This window comes from Heptranchias perlo, chromosome 31 (assembly GCF_035084215.1).
Source record: "Heptranchias perlo isolate sHepPer1 chromosome 31, sHepPer1.hap1, whole genome shotgun sequence".
NCBI classification, from domain to species: Eukaryota; Metazoa; Chordata; class Chondrichthyes; order Hexanchiformes; family Hexanchidae; genus Heptranchias; species Heptranchias perlo.
Genome location: NC_090355.1, coordinates 30,829,583 through 30,845,330, shown reverse-complemented (window position 1 = coordinate 30,845,330; position 15,748 = coordinate 30,829,583). Strand labels below are relative to the sequence as shown.

The 15,748-nt window shown below is 41.5% G+C and overlaps 1 protein-coding gene across 2 annotated transcripts in view; it reads left to right on the top strand.

Annotated features, from left to right (window-relative positions):
* The first annotated feature begins 243 nt into the window (after positions 1 to 243).
* camsap1b (calmodulin regulated spectrin-associated protein 1b) overlaps positions 244 to 15,748 on the top strand; it is a 103,449-nt gene continuing 87,944 nt past the window's right edge. For both annotated transcript variants that reach the window (XM_067969877.1, XM_067969876.1), the window contains exon 1: positions 244 to 745. In XM_067969877.1, the coding sequence (XP_067825978.1) occupies positions 571 to 745 (175 nt within the window). In that variant the 5' untranslated portion in view covers positions 244 to 570. The remainder of the gene's footprint in view (positions 746 to 15,748) is intronic.

Here is a 15,748-nt window from a genome sequence, read left to right as displayed (position 1 = left end):
TCTTCCTTATTTGAATCTCCCTCCACAGCCTTTCAGTTAGTGACCGTTTCTTTGGCACTCAAGCCGGTGACGGCGCGTGCGCGCGCGCGCGAGCCTGGCGGTTGGCGCGTGCGCAGTGGGGTGAGAGGGGGGGAGGAGGAGAACTTGTAACGGCCGCGGCGGTGCCGCCTGTCAGTGCGAGCGCGAGGAGGAAGAAGAAGAGGGGCGGGGTGGGAGGGGGGTTCCTTACCGAAAGAACGCACACAAAGGACGGCCGCAGCCAAGACGGGCTGAGCCATCATGATACTTTTTAATGTTGACTGACTTAGTCCTCTGGGCCTTCCCGGGCGAAGCCGGACATTTTAAAAAAAAAATTAAACTCCATTCATTGGAGTGTCACGTTATAGGCCGCGTCTGAGGGAGGCGGCCGTCGAGGTAAATTAATGCGGCGTTTGGACAGATTCTACTGAACGTTGGAGGAGGAGGAGGAGGAAAAAAAAATCTTTGTGGGAAGAAAATCTCCGTTGGATATTTATTTTTTTGTTTGAAAAGTTCAGCATTTAAAAAAAAAATATATATATATTTTTGGAGATGGTGGATGTGGATTTTAGTGGCTGCGGTGCATCTGGAGATGGCAGCAGCAGAAAGATGCTGGAGCTGGCTGACTCTGACTGCGCTGAGATTGTACCTCTGGAGCTGTATGATTCATCCAGGGCCAAAATAGCAGCGAATTTGGCGTGGATCTTCTCCAAAGCCTATGGAATAGGTAAGTCGAAATGCGAATTTTGACGACTAAATATTTTTTAATTATAAAAAAGGTGTTGTATATAAATTTGACTCTTTTCAGATTGTAGCAAACACTGCTAAATCACGCACAAAAGATAAAAGCAAGTTCGTGGTTTGGCAAGGCGTGAATAAACAGCAACTATGCTGATTTTTGTTTCCTTAAATTTGCTCTAGAGGACTAAAATAAATTGTGCAATTGGTGTGTCTTGGGACGAATGCTTAGATTAAAAAATGCAGGACGTTAAAACAATTAAGAGGACTATAAAGGGGGTATTTCAAAGTAGCATGAAGTATGAATGGGTCCCTTTCAGCATTATTTAATGCAAGACTAGAATTTTGGGAATAGTTTCAGGGTTGTAGTATCCATATGAATAGCCTTTAGATTTGAGAGAAACTATTAATTTTGAGTTCGTGGAACATTAACTGGAGTAAGCCTTCTACTAGAATTTAAATCTACATAAATGAAACTTTCTTAAACACACTAATTTGTTTTTGCTACCTGTTCCATATTGATGTGGTTCTAGTTCTGTTTAAAAGCAAAATGCTCAGTATCTGGTAAGAGATTTAAAGCATAGGTAAGAAAAGACAGATACCAAATGTATTCTCCACAACTCCTCCAGTTTGGACATGAGGAATGTCTGAAAAATGTGAAATATTTAGATAGTGTGTGGCGTCGGGCAGCAGGGAAATGTATAACTAATGAGATGACAGCTGATCTGACTTTGGTCTTTTCACATTGGAAAACATGCATATATAAATCCAAAATTTGATTTCTTGTGCAGGAGAAGAATGGGTATGGAAGTCTAGTAGTTATGATACTGGACTTGTTACCTAAAGGTCGCATTTCAAATTCCACTATGGCAAGTTACATAGAATTTACAGCATAGAAACCGGCCATTCGGCCCAACTGGTCTGTGTCTGTGTTTATACTCCACATGAGCCTCCTCTTTTCTTCCCCTCCCCCACTTCACCTAACCCTCCTTCTCTTCCCCCCCCCCCCCCCCCACACTTCACCTAACCCTATCAGCCTATATTTCTAGTCCTTTCTCCTTCATGTACTTATCTGGCTTCCTCTTAAATGCATCTATGCTATTCACTTCAACAACTCCATGTGGTAGCAAGTTCCACGTTCTCATAACTCTCTTGGTAAAGAAGTTTTTCCTGATTTCCTTATTGAATTTATTATTGACTATCTTATATTTATGACCCCTAGTTTTGGACTTGCCTGCAAATGGAAACATCTCTACGTTTACCCTATGAAACTCCATCATAATTTTAAAGACATCTATTAGGTCAGCCTTCTCTTTTCTAGAGAAAAGAACCCTAGCCTGTTCAGTCTTTCCTGATACCAGAACTGAGAGGTTATGACTATCATTCTTGTAAATCTTTTTTGCATCTTCTCCAGTGGTTTAACCAAGGTTTTATAAAAGTTTATCAATTCTCTGCTTTTCAATTCTCTCCCTTGAGAAATGAACCCCAGTGCTTTGTTTGCATTTTGTGAATCTGGCCCCCTAGATCCATTTTGCTCCTCTACTCCATTTAGACACTTATTTTCCAAGGCATATGTGGCCTCCTTATTCCTCCTACCAAAATGTGCCACCTCACACTTATCTATATTGAAATTCATTTGCCATTTACACGCCCATTCTGCAACTTTATTAATGTGGTCTTGTATTTTGTCGCAGTCATCTTCATTATTAACTATACAACAACTTGCATTTATTTAGTGCCTTTAATGTAGTAAAACATCCCAAGGCACTTCACAGGAGTGTTATCAAACAAAATTAGACACCGAACCACATAAGGAGATATTAGGACAGGTGATGAAAAGCTTTCCCCTTCCTCAGGCGGTGAGGAAGGGGAAAGCCCCCGAAAGCTTGTGGGATTAAAAATAAAATCGTTGGACTATAACTTGGTGTTGTAAAATTGTTTACAATTGTTAACCCCAGTCCATCACCGGCATCTCCACATCAATGTCCTTCAGGGAAGGGAACCTACTACTGCTGCCTGGTCTGGCCTACGTGTGACTCCAGTCTCACACTGTGATTGACTCTTAATGCCTTAAGGTAATTAGGGATGGGTAATAATTATTGCCATGCCAATGTCACCCACATCCCAAGAACAAATAGAAAATCAGCTTGTCCTGGATCCCTCAAAAATGTGATGGATCACTGCAATATTAGCGTTTTACTGGATGAAAGGGTTATTAATTTATTAATTTGAAAATTTTGGACGTGCAGAAGGAGTTATCTTATTGCAATGCTTTTATTTATTTTGAGAGTTCCATTCCAGTATTGCATCTTTGTAGTATACTTGCTGATTGGCTTTGAAAGACCTGTGAAACAAACTTGGTGATTTGCAAGTTTTAAATTTCTACTTCTGGACCAGAAAGTCAATTCCACTAGCCTGCTGTGTAAAATATCTATTACAAAGTAATCTGGGTATTGCAAAACAATACCTGTTAAGTTATGTTTTCAAAACCAGTGCCATTTGTATTAGTTGTCAACAGACAGTTTAGAAATGGTTGTCCTGCTTTGCTAAGTATTCTGGATTTAAAAAAATAAATGTACCAACTAAAATTGTAAAGTATAGAAATATGGAATGTAAGAAAATAAAAAATTTACGAAATAGTTATGTTTCAATCTTTGCTTCCTTAGTAATAGCATTTTCTGGACCAAGCATCGTGGCTGAGAGGAAAGTGATTAACCACTGTATCATCCTGGCCTTTATTAATACTGCAGCCATGAAAGCTTGCAGGGCAGTGCTGAAGTCTTTTCCTAGTGGAACCCCTGCTATTTTGTCTTTTTTTTCCCTTCCTTGCTTGGCTAAGCATTTTGCTGCCTCTCATTGCTTTACCTGACAACCTGTCTGAAATCAACAACTCATTGGGTGAAACTGAATTGCAAATGTAACTGAACCTGAGATCTGAATCCATTCCTTCTATACTATGGTACAGGGCATTGACCTGCACCATCCTTGCCACAATTTTTTTTTGTTCCAATTCTTTTCCCTCCACTGCTGATGATATTGACTCCAGTTATTCAACCTTAGGGGCTATTACATCCAAGCTTGACATTATTCTTGCTTGTGTTAGCACACGTGACTTTCCAGCAGGGGTCACAGAATGGCTGTTTATTGCCTTCCTCGGCCAGGGTCATTGAGACCAGTTACAACGCTCCTACTGCCACCCTGGTTGAGATCAGTATTAGAAATAACTTCTTTAATAATGGCCTAGATCTAATAGAATAGAGTATGAGGCAAATGATAAATTATTTCATGTTCATTAATCTGATGTAGATCTAGTTTGTGACATATGGAATACTGTAGCTAGGATCTTTTTACGTTGAATCCATTCTGGATAAACAACTGACTTGTACTGTTTTACAAACAGATCACTGTTTCAGTGATTGAAGAATAGTTGACAGTTTTCATCTTGTTGCAGATTACAAACAATGATAGATTTCTTCTAGATTAAGTTTAAATCGGAAATTTAATGCGAGAATTTATGTTTGAAAGTAGACATGGCACCTTTAAAAACCCAAAAGCAGCATTGTATTCTTATCAGAAATGTAACCATTAACAAATGTTACACTTTCTAGAATATGTAAGAAGTCTGTTCTGTGCCAAATTGTCTAGAACAGGAGAGGAAATGAGAAGAATAGAAAGAACTTGCATTTATATAGCACATTTCACGACCTCGGGACGTCCCAAAGCATGTTCCAGCCAGTGAAGTACTTTTGAAGTGCAGTCACTGTTGTAATGTGGCAGCCAATTTGCGCAAGGTCCCACAAACAGCAATGAGATAATGACCAGGTAATCTGTATTGTTGGCTGAGGGATAAATATTAGCCAGGACCCCGGGGTGAACTCTCCTCCTAAAAAATGCCATAAGTTGCAATATGGAAAAGATGTTGGTTAAACATTTATTGCAGAACCCTTGACCACTAAATTTTTTTCGTTGAGGACTTATTCTAATTTTGTTTGTTCTGAAATATGCTGTCGTGTACACTTAAAGTTTTGGGTTTTACATGTATGTCAGCTGTTCTTTTCAAGCCAGAGTAAATGTAGAATTATCATAGAAAGGTTACAGCAGAGAAGGAGGCTATTCGGCCCATTGAGTCTGTGCCGGCTCTCTAAGAACAATCCAGCTAGTCCCACTCTCCCGCCCTAAACCTGTAGCCCTGCAAAATTTTTCCTTTCAAGTATTTACCCAGTTCCCTTTTGAAAGCCACGATTGAATCTACCTTCACTCACCACTGGCCCCCCACCGCCCTCTTCCCCCAACCCCGGCAGTGCATTCCAGATCCTAACCACTCGCTGCGTTAAAAAAAAGTTTTTCCTCATGTCACCTTTGGTTCTTTTGCCAATCACCTTAAATCTATGTCCTCTGGTTCCTGACCTTTCCGCCAATGGGAACAGTTTCTCTCTCAATTCTGTTTGGATCCTTCGTGATTTTAAATACGTCAATCAAATCTCCTCTCAATCTTCTCTGTTCAAGGAGAACAACCCCAGCTTCTCCAGTCTATCCACGTAACTAAAGTCCCTCAACCCTCTCTAAGGCCTTCACATCCTTCCTAAAGTGTGGTGCCCAGAACTGGACACAATACTCCAGTTGTGGTGGAACCAGTGTTTTATAAAGGTTCATTATGACTTCCTGCTTTTGTACTCTTCCTCTATTTACAAAGCCCAGGATCCTGTATGCTTTTTTAATCGCTTTCTCAACCTGCCCTGCCACTTTTAACGATTTGTGCACATATACCCCCAGATCTCTCTGTCCCTGTACCCCTTTTAGAATTGTGCCCTCTAGTTTATATTGCCTCTCCTCGTTCTTCCTACCGATATGTACCATTTCACATTTTTCTGCGTTACATTTCATCTGCCACATGTCCGCCCATGCCACCAGCCTGTCTCTATCCTCTTGAAGTCTATCACTATTCTCCTCATTGTTTACTACCCTTCCAAGTTTTGTCATCTGCAAATTTTGAAATTGTGCCCTGTACACCCAAGTCCAAGTCATTAATATATATCAAGAAAAGCAGTGGTCCTTGTACCGACCACTGGGGAACACCACTGTACACCACCCTCCAATCTGAAAAACAACCGTTCACCACTGCTTTCTGTGTCCTGTTACTAAGCCAAATTTATATCCATGCTGCTACTGCCCCATTTATTCCATGGGCTTCAATCTTGATGACAAGCCTATTATACGGCACTTTATCAAACGCTTTTTGAAAGTTCATATACACCGCATCAATCGCATTGCCCTCATCGACCCTCTGTTACCTCATCAAAAAACTCAATCAAATTAGTTAAACACAATTTGCCTTTTACAAATCTGTGCTGGCTTTCCCTAATCAATTCACACTTGTCCAAGTGACTGTTAATTTTGTCCCGGATTATCATTTCTAAAAGTTTCCCCTCTACCGAGGTTAACCTGACTGGCCTGTAGTTGCTGGGTTTATCCTTGCACCCTTTTTTGAACAAGAGTGTAACATTTGCAATTATATCTGATTTTATAGTTAAACCTGTGTCATCATCAGTAATTTATTACACTGCTAGTTTAGTATTGGTCACTGTTCCAATTTACAAATGTTTTCACTTTTTGAGACAAGTTTCTGATTGTGGTTTTTGCACGTGGAAATGACTAGATCTCCAACTGTCCCCTGTAAGTTGTCTGAAAGCTTTGTGCCTTTTATCAACAGCTGACTTTTACGCACCTTTGAATAAATAGCTCCCATATCCTGGTCATCACAAAGGCCTCCTTCCCCCTCTGTAACATCGCTCGCCTCCGCCCATCTGCTCATCCACGCCTTTGTTACCTGTAGACTCTACGAGTCCAATACTGGCATCCCGTCGTCCACCCGCTGTAAACTTCAGCTGATCTAAAACTCCGCTGCTCATTTCGCCAAGTCCCACTCACCAATTACCCTTGTCCAAGTAGATCCCTGATCTACAGAGAGTACATGAGCATTGGAAACATATGTACCCTTGATTTGGATATGGCCAATTGCTTGGGTGTTTCTTTTATTTAGGGCTGGGGAGTGAGGTGTAATGCAGTGTTAATTAGATTATATTTGGATGTTAAATCCATTCAACTTCTATGAATAGAATCATAGGCTACAGCTCGGAAGGATGCCATTCGGCCCATCGAGTCCATGCCGGCTCTCTGCAGAAGCAATCCAGCTAGTCCCACTCCCCCACCCTATCCCCACAGCCTTGCAAATTTTTTCCCTTCAAGTGCTTATCCAATTCCCTTTTGAAAGCCATGATTGATGACAACGATTTAAGTGGATAAAAATCTGAAATCAAATCTGAGCTAAACATTTGATTCTTAATTGATCCATGAATAAAGTTGCTATAATGTAAACTTATTTAAAATGCTTTATGCTGTATCTATTGAGAGGGACATGATGATGGTAGTGGTGGAGAATTCAGTGATCATGGGTCGGTTCATTGTTTGGATTTTAGTACACTGGATGCCAATACCATCCACTGTGTAGTGGTTGACTTCCAGTCATTAACAGTTGTATTTCTCCAGTGCTCAGGTCAAATGAAGACCTTCATAACTTGGTATTAATGTAACTGTAACAAGATACCTAACGATATTAAATACTGTATATTAATGTTGGCTGCATTTTTTATATTAACAAGATACCAAGAAGCATTATAATCTGCTTGGATCTTACCATATATAAAGACTAGCCAACATCAAATGCTTCTACTGGTTGGTGCTGTGCAAATAACATACACTTCAAAAATCTGTTTGTCTATCCCATATGCACAACATAAGGTCTAATGGCTGAATTTCCTCTCCTATGAATTATTTAAAATGTTTACAAAAATCTTCTGTGTTTTCAGTTTTAAACATCGACATTAGGGTGGTTTCACTAAAATTAGGACTCATGAAAATGTTCCATAACCATGTAATGAAATTATCGTATTCACATATTAAAATGAGTCATTTTTGGATAATTTATATGGGTTTAAATGTAATGCAGCATATGTTCAATCTTTGATATCTTAAAGATGCACCTCAGTTACTGAGCGTAAAAAGTTGTGCAATAATTGCTTGCGTTGATATACAACAACAGCTTGCATTTATATAGTGCCTTTAACGTAGTTAAACGTCCCAAGGCGCTTCACAGGAGCATTATTGAACAAAATTTGACACCGAGCCACATAAGGTGATATTAGGATAGGCGACCAAAAGCTTGATCAAAGAGAGAGGTTTTAAGGAGCGTCTTAAAGGAGAAGAGGGAGGCGGAGAGATTTGGGGAGGGAATTCCAGAGTTTAAGGCCTAGGCAGCTGAACGCACAGTCACCATCGGTGGATCGATTAAAATTGGGAATACACAAGAAGCCAGATTTGGAGGAACGCAGATATTTCGGAGGGTTATAGTGCGTTTTAAAGTAGAAGAATGCTTCACAAAGGCTTAATCCCAAAAACAGTGGACAAGGGAAAAAAAATACTAGGAAGGGTGACTAAAAGCTTGGTCAAAGTTGTGGGTCTTAAGGAGCAGAGGGAGGTGGAGGGGCTTAGGGAGGGAATTTCGGAGACTTAGGCCTAAACAGCTGAAGGCATGGCCACCACGAGGGCAAGCAGCAGCTAAGCTCGTTTTGAATGGTGAGCAGCGGCAGGTCTGGCAGGTCTCGAGTGAGTCAACATTCTTAGCAACCACTCTGATGAAGTCAAACTACTGCTCTCAACAGCTGGACAAAAACCTAGAAGCTGCACTAAGATGTGCTGTATCTGATAAATTCATGCCAGAATTCCAAACTTTCATGAAAGAGAAAGACTGCAAAGCTTCACATTGAATGGTGGTAGATGTTTGCTAGGTAAATATACACGTGAAGTACATTTACCTGTATTGTGTGAGGCGTTTTTCACTAAAATTAGTGCATGTGGTTAAAACTGTGTTGCCGTAGCCACACCTGTGGCTTGTCAGCAATTTCTATTGCACAACAGTGAAATGGGTTGTGCAGTCTTAGTTCATTTTCTAGTGGATATTGGCCTACAGCACAAAGATGCCCCTAATTTGGCTCTACTGTAATTGTCAAATATTACTTGGACAGTTCAAAGGATGGTTAGTGTGGGAGGTGGAAAAAATGTTATGTTGGTGCAGTAGGAGGCACTCTTGAATTTGGGGCTGAGGCACATTGTTAAAAATTAAAATCAGAAAGGATGAAGGCAAATTTCTCTTATAGTTTAAGATTACATTTGCCCACTCGTTCTGCCCTTTTTTATAACTACTGATTCTCAATAAAACTGTATTGGCATTCTAATGCATTCAAATGTCCATTCCTAACCCTAATTATCTAGTTTCAGACTCTGGTAATTCATGAATTTTTAAATCAGAGAAATTAGCTGCTGTACTTATGTGGTGAATATTCTTTTTTGGATATGTAAAACTATACTTTTTGAAAATACTGTGCAATCCCCTGTCTGTTTTCATCTCTATGCAAATATATAGGGTCCCCATTTTGACACATTATTCCAGTACTGTAGGAGAACCTTCACCACATGGACTACAGCAGTTCAAGGCAGCGGCTCACCATCACGTTCTCGAGGGCAATTAGGGATGGGCAATAAATGCTGGCCTTGCCAGCAACTACCACTTCCCATGAATGAATAAAAAAATGTTTGACTGCATTTCAAAGAAGTACTTAATTGGCTGTGAAGCCTTTTGGGATGTCCTGAGGTTGTGAAAGGCATTGTATAAATGCAATTTCTTTCTTTCAACATTAAACCATACTTTATAGATGACATCATGACAGTATAGTTAAGGAGTAGTTACCTATAAACAATCATGGCACTTCAAAAACAAATTCATTGTTTTAAGGTATTTGAGATGTTTAACCCGTTAAGGTGCTATATAATTCAATTGTAAACAATTTTACAACACCAAGTTATAGTCCAGCAATTTTATTTTAAATTCACAAGCTTTCGGAGGCTACCTCTGAACGATGTGGAAATGAAATCCTCGAATTCCACTATATAATTCAAGTATTATTTATTTGTAGAGTTTGGATTTTGTGTCCATAATTTCCTCCCATGGTAAAATCCAATGCCTTTCTTACTGTTGTTGGTCTTTGAAAAGTGATTGTAAATTGGGCTGAACTGGAGAAATTAGTTCCAGCTGTTCATTCCTGAGTCGTAGCACAAATGGCAAATGCTGGGAGTTATGAATAAAATACAAGTTATAAAGCAATCCTAATCTTTCTAAAACACTTTTTTCTTGTTTGTCTCCAATTTGCTCCCCTCCTTTACTTGTATTACTACCACCAAAATTTTAGTAATAACACTGGAGGCCTGCCCAGATGCATGCTATGTTCATTTGAGACTGGCTCAAGCCAATTCTTATTTAAATTTAAACATAACTATCTAATTCAGTGATTCTCAAACTTTTTTAGGCTGGGTTTCACCCAAGCACTGTGTCTCTTGCTAAGGATACTGATAGTAGTAAATCTGCAAAAAATCTCTCCTCCTTTGCTTCCGTTTCTCACTCCTTCACTTCTGTCATTGCCTGTCGCTTCATGGTTCTGTTTTTTCCCCATTCATCTTCCACTTCTTTCTCGCTCTCCTCCTTCAGTCCAGTCTCTCTTGCTCTCCTTCACTTCTCTCAACTCCCTCACTTTTCTCTCTGTCTCAGTCTCTGTCTCTCTCTCTCTCGCCTTCCTCACTGTCTCCTCATTTTGCCATTTGAGCAGTTTTCTTCTAACACAACGTTTTGCAGTTTAGGAGCTGTAGCATGGGAAAGGTGCGGCAGCTGGATTGAAAGAGGAAAGTGAGAACATGACTAAATTGAAGGGGGGAGCGAGAGAGAAAGGCAGAAGAAGAGCGAATGAAACAGTGCTTCAGTCCTAGAGTGGGATTTTTTTTTAGGGAGAACAGGAGTGTGACTTTAAAGAAACACAGAAATTGACAAACTGGTTCCTGCTAAATGTTGTTTAGCACTATCCTGGGCGGTGGCTGTGCCATTGCAGTTAGGAAAAGGTGCAGCGTAAAGGCTTGTGTTTCTTCATGAGAAGGGGGAATGAATTACTCTGGTATGCTGTTGTGCTTTCTTTTGCATCCAGCTGCAGAGGAATATTGACCGAGGCTTAGGATTGGGTCAACTACTCACTTGCTTATTTGAAAAACGGCATGTACAGCCCTTGGGGAGAGAATAGCCCTAAGATGGGTGAAAGATTATTTTTGTGTTCTTTGCAAACTTTTTTCTTTCTTTTCTGAAGGTGCTGACTTCTGTAATTTATACCTCTGTTGCTTTGGGCTGTGTTTTTACCCACTCAGCCAGTGGCTGAGAGAGATCTTTTATTTTTTTAAATTTAATTTAAATCTGTATCATTATTCCATTCTGGAATGTAGAAATTGTATATTTTAAATAATTTTATATGATTAAATAATTTTACATTATAAAAATTGTGATACAATACAATCTTTGTGTTGTATTTTAGAATGTAGAGGTCGGGGTCAAAATTTAATTGATTAAAAGTCTAGCTTCTACTATACTTAAATCTGGAGAAAAATTTCTGAGCATTGCACACTGACGGACTGAAATCCAAACTGCTGAGAATTATTTTTCATTTTGTCGTCAAGATCATAAGTTCATTTGAAGAAATAGTGAAAATGAAATAAGGTTGGAAAATGAAAATGGAGGGGATGGACAGATAGGAATCATTCGCAACAGAATTCAGGTAGCTACAAGAAAAACACTTTTTTTTGGACTATATTACTTGAAGTAGTAATTTTCTATAAATCTACCACTCATGAAATCATAAACCTTAACATTTTTGACCTGCCAGTTTTTGTGTCTGGATCTTAACTTTCTGGAATGAGCAAAATGTTTTATTCCAGAATGTATCTAATTGTTCTGGTATGAATAGAAATATTTCATACTAGATTTTTTTTCTAGAAATCGAACATTGGCAGGTTTGACTAAGTTGCAGTCACATTTCATTTCTTCACTGTGATTGGAGATGATTTCATACATTATTGAGAACATTTGTCACATATCTGGGGAGCATACCACTAATGCCACAATCAGACATCACGCCTGATTTTTTTTTCAAAAAATACTTTATTCATAAAAATTTGCAGCAATACATACATACAGTTGTCATATCACATTCCAAACGTACACAATACAGATTATACAATTTGCAGGTTACATCAAGTACAGTTCAATGAACACATCGTACATAATTACAGTGCATGACAGTCTAGGGTGCCTCATTGCATTACACTCGATACAGATTATTGATTACAGATTCATTACAGGTACATTACATCAATTTGAATTTTACATTCTGCCCGAGGGGTTTTTCCCCGATTGCAGCCCCTCGGTATACAATGGCGGGAAGGCTCTAAACGGTTGCCTTTCCCCACAGAGTCTTTGCGGTGGCCGCACTCAGCCTCAGTGCGTCCCTGAGCACGTAGTCCTGGACCTTGGAATGTGCCAGTCTGCAATACTCGGTCGAGGGCAGCTCCTTGCACTGGAAGACCAGCAAGTTTCGGGCAGACCAAAGGTTGTCTTTCACCGTTTGATGGTCTTCCAGCAGCAGTTGATGTTCGTCTCGGTGTGCGTCCCCAGGAACAGCCCGTAGAGCACAGAGTCCTCCTGTGTTACGGAACTGTTCGGGACGAACCTGGACAGATACCACTGGATCTCTCTCCAGACGTTCTTTGCAAAGGCATATTCCAGAAGGAGGTGGGTGACGGTCTCGTCTCCACTGCAGCCTCCTCGGGGACAGCGCACAGTGGCGCTGAGACTTCGTGAGTGCATGAAGGATCTGACGGGAAGGGCCTTTCTCACCACCAGCCAAGCTAGGTCTTGGTGCTTGTTTGAAAGCTCTGGCGACGAGGCGTTCTGCCAAATAACATCGACAGTCCGACAGGATCCACCATCTCCTTTTCCCGCAGGGTCTCGAGGACGTTATGTGCGGACCACTTGCTGATCGCCTTGTGGTCAAAGGTTTTTTTCCATAAACCTTTAGACGAAGGACAGGTGGGGCGGAACGGTACAACTGGACAGAGCGTTCCGTGGCAGCGTGGCCAGGCCGATCCTTCTCAACACCGAGGTCGGATAGAACCTCAGCACGTAGTGACACTTTGTGTTTGTGTACCGAGGGTCTACGCACAGCTGGATGCAGCCGCACACAAACGTGGCCATCAGGATGAGGGCCATGTTGGGCACGCCTTTCCCCCCTTTCTCCGGAGATTTGTACATCGTGTCCTTGCGGACACGGTCCGTTTTTGATCTCCAGATAAAGTGGAAAATTGCTCCGGTGACTGTCGCGGCGCAGGAGCGAGGTATGGGCCAGACCTGCGCCACGTACAGCAACACCGAGAGCACCTCGTACCTGATGACCAGATTCTTGCCCACGATCAAGAGGGATCGTCGATCCCACAGTCCCAGTTTCTGCTTGACCTTGGCAATACGTTCCTCCCAGTTTTTGGTGCACGCCCCGAACCAGATCCCCAGCACCTTCAAGTAATCCAACCTGACGGTGAAGGGGACAAAGGACCGGTCGGTCCAGTTCCCAAAGAACATGGCCTCGCTCTTGGTATGATTTACCCTGGCCCCCGAGGCCAGTTCGAACTGGTCGCAGATGCTCATCAACCTGCGGACCGACAGCTGATCCGAGCAAAAGACGGCGACGTCGTCCATGTACAGGGAGGCCTTGACCTGAATGCCTCCGCTGCCCGTGATTGTCACCCCTCCTATGCCCTCATCCCTCCTGATGGACTCGGCAAAGGGTTCGATGCAACACGCGAACAAGACGGAGGAGAGATGACAGCCCTGCCTGACTCCAGATTTGATTGGAAAGCTTTCTGATTCCCACCCGTTGATTGAAACGACTCTACTGATGTCTGTGTAGAGCAGTTGGAACCAATTGCGGATTCCCAAACCCCATTTTGGAGAGCATGTCCATCATGTACGTGTGGGATGTTCTGTCAAAGGCTTTCTCCTGGTCCAGGCTGATCAGGCATGTGTTCACCCCCCTGTCCTGTACGTAGGCGATCGTATCCCTGAGTAGCGCCAGGCTATCAGAGATCTTCCTGCCGGGTACAGCGCAGGTCCGATCGGGGTGGATCACCACCTCCAGGGCTGACTTGACCTGATTGGTGATGACCTTGGACAGAATTTTGTAGTCCACATTGAGTAGTGAGATAGGTCGCCAATTTTTGATTTCTTCACTCTCCCCCTTCCGCATGTAGATGAGGGTGTTGATGCCTTTCCTCATGGATAGTGCAGGCAGGAGGGAGGCCTGGTCCATTTTGAGGGCTGAGCCTCATTAACGTCGGGTGGCCCGCCATACTCCGGACCTTGCAAAGGTAGGTCTGGGAGGGGGTGGCGTGGTGCGGTAGCAGCCCAGGTTATCTTTGTGGAGGCCAGAGGAGCACTCCTGATCTCCTGAGGAGTTTTCAAAACATTTTTGAGTATATTTTTTCTGCCTCCCCACCCATTTTTTCCGATAGAGTTTTGCCTATCAATGCCTGTGAATTATTCCTAGAACACCTTGAATGCCACACTACAACCAGTCACTAGAATGTTTGTGTCAGCTATCTTGGCAATGATTTTTCCCTCTGATGGAACATTTTCACACTATCTGAGGAAGTAGACTTCTTCCTGTGTTTCAAGAAGTGAATATTCCATTTTAATTTTAAATATATACATATGAATATTTGAAAAAGAACAGATAAAGACCAGCTGGTCCATCGAACCTATCCTATAGTTGCATGGTGTAACTTCTGCATACCATCACCCTCATCCGTGCCCCCCAACAACCAAAAAAACCTGAGGCCAATTAGGAAAAACCTATCATTCCCTGACCCCCCCGAGGGGACCACAGGGACCGGGTGACACATCCCCCAATGACCCACCTACTTTCTATATGCAGTTACGTTGGCCGTGCTCAGGAACTCATCCATCTTCCTTTTGAATGTTTGCAGTGAATCAGCACTCGTTGCATATACCGGCAACTTCTTGTACAGGTTGTCAACTCGCTGCGAAAAGTACCTCCTAGCATCTAATCTAGTTCTGTGCTTACACAACTTACACTTGTATCCTTTGGTCCTCCTTAATATATCCAGCTCAAATAGGGTATCCATTTGGACAGAGTCTAATGCTTTCATTTTTTTAATCAAACTTCAATCAAATCTTATCGAGGACTATACTTTTCTATAGTAGAAAGCCCTATCTCTCTAAGCCTATCTTGGTAAATGAGGGCCTTAAACTAGATATCAATCTAGTAGCCCTTCCCTGAACCTTGTCCAAGGCCTCCATATTCTCTTATGTAAGGTGACCAATACTGGACACAGTATTCTAGATGAGGCCTGCCCAAGGCCTGATACAGAGAAAGAAGAGTATTTCTTGTTTTATATTTAATTGACTTGGCAATACATCAAAACACCGTATTTGCTTTTGCAATAGACTTGTGGCACTGGTCATGGACCTTCAGTGTTTCGTGCAGTATAACACTTAAGTCCTTCTCAAAAGCTTTGAGCAGGCAACCCTGCATAGTGCACACGAGCATAGAATTGCTCCTACCCAAGTGCATAATACTGCATTTATCTATATTAAAAGACATTTGCATACATTCATATGTACATGTGTGTTTCAGGAAGTTCAGAATGCTTTCATGGGTCAAAAAGAATGCCATGGTGTCTGAGATACGTGGCTCCTCATTCAAGGGTGAACTTAGGCCCTTTAACACTGTTACCTTTTATTATCTGTTTTGATAAGAGGCGTTTTAGGTGTCCTTTAGAATACATTTGGAATGCTAAAGTTACCTATATGGTTTGGCAGTTGGGATTGTGTAAACATGCCTCTTCTAACTTGTGAGCGCTTTTCATTAGAAATACGTAAGTGATAAAAGTAGTAAAGCCACTGATGTAGCTAATATGTATACAACTTCTCCTGATAAAGAAATTGAAAATAGAATTAGCAGCTTTCAACTTTTCTATTGTGTTTAGTGTTTGA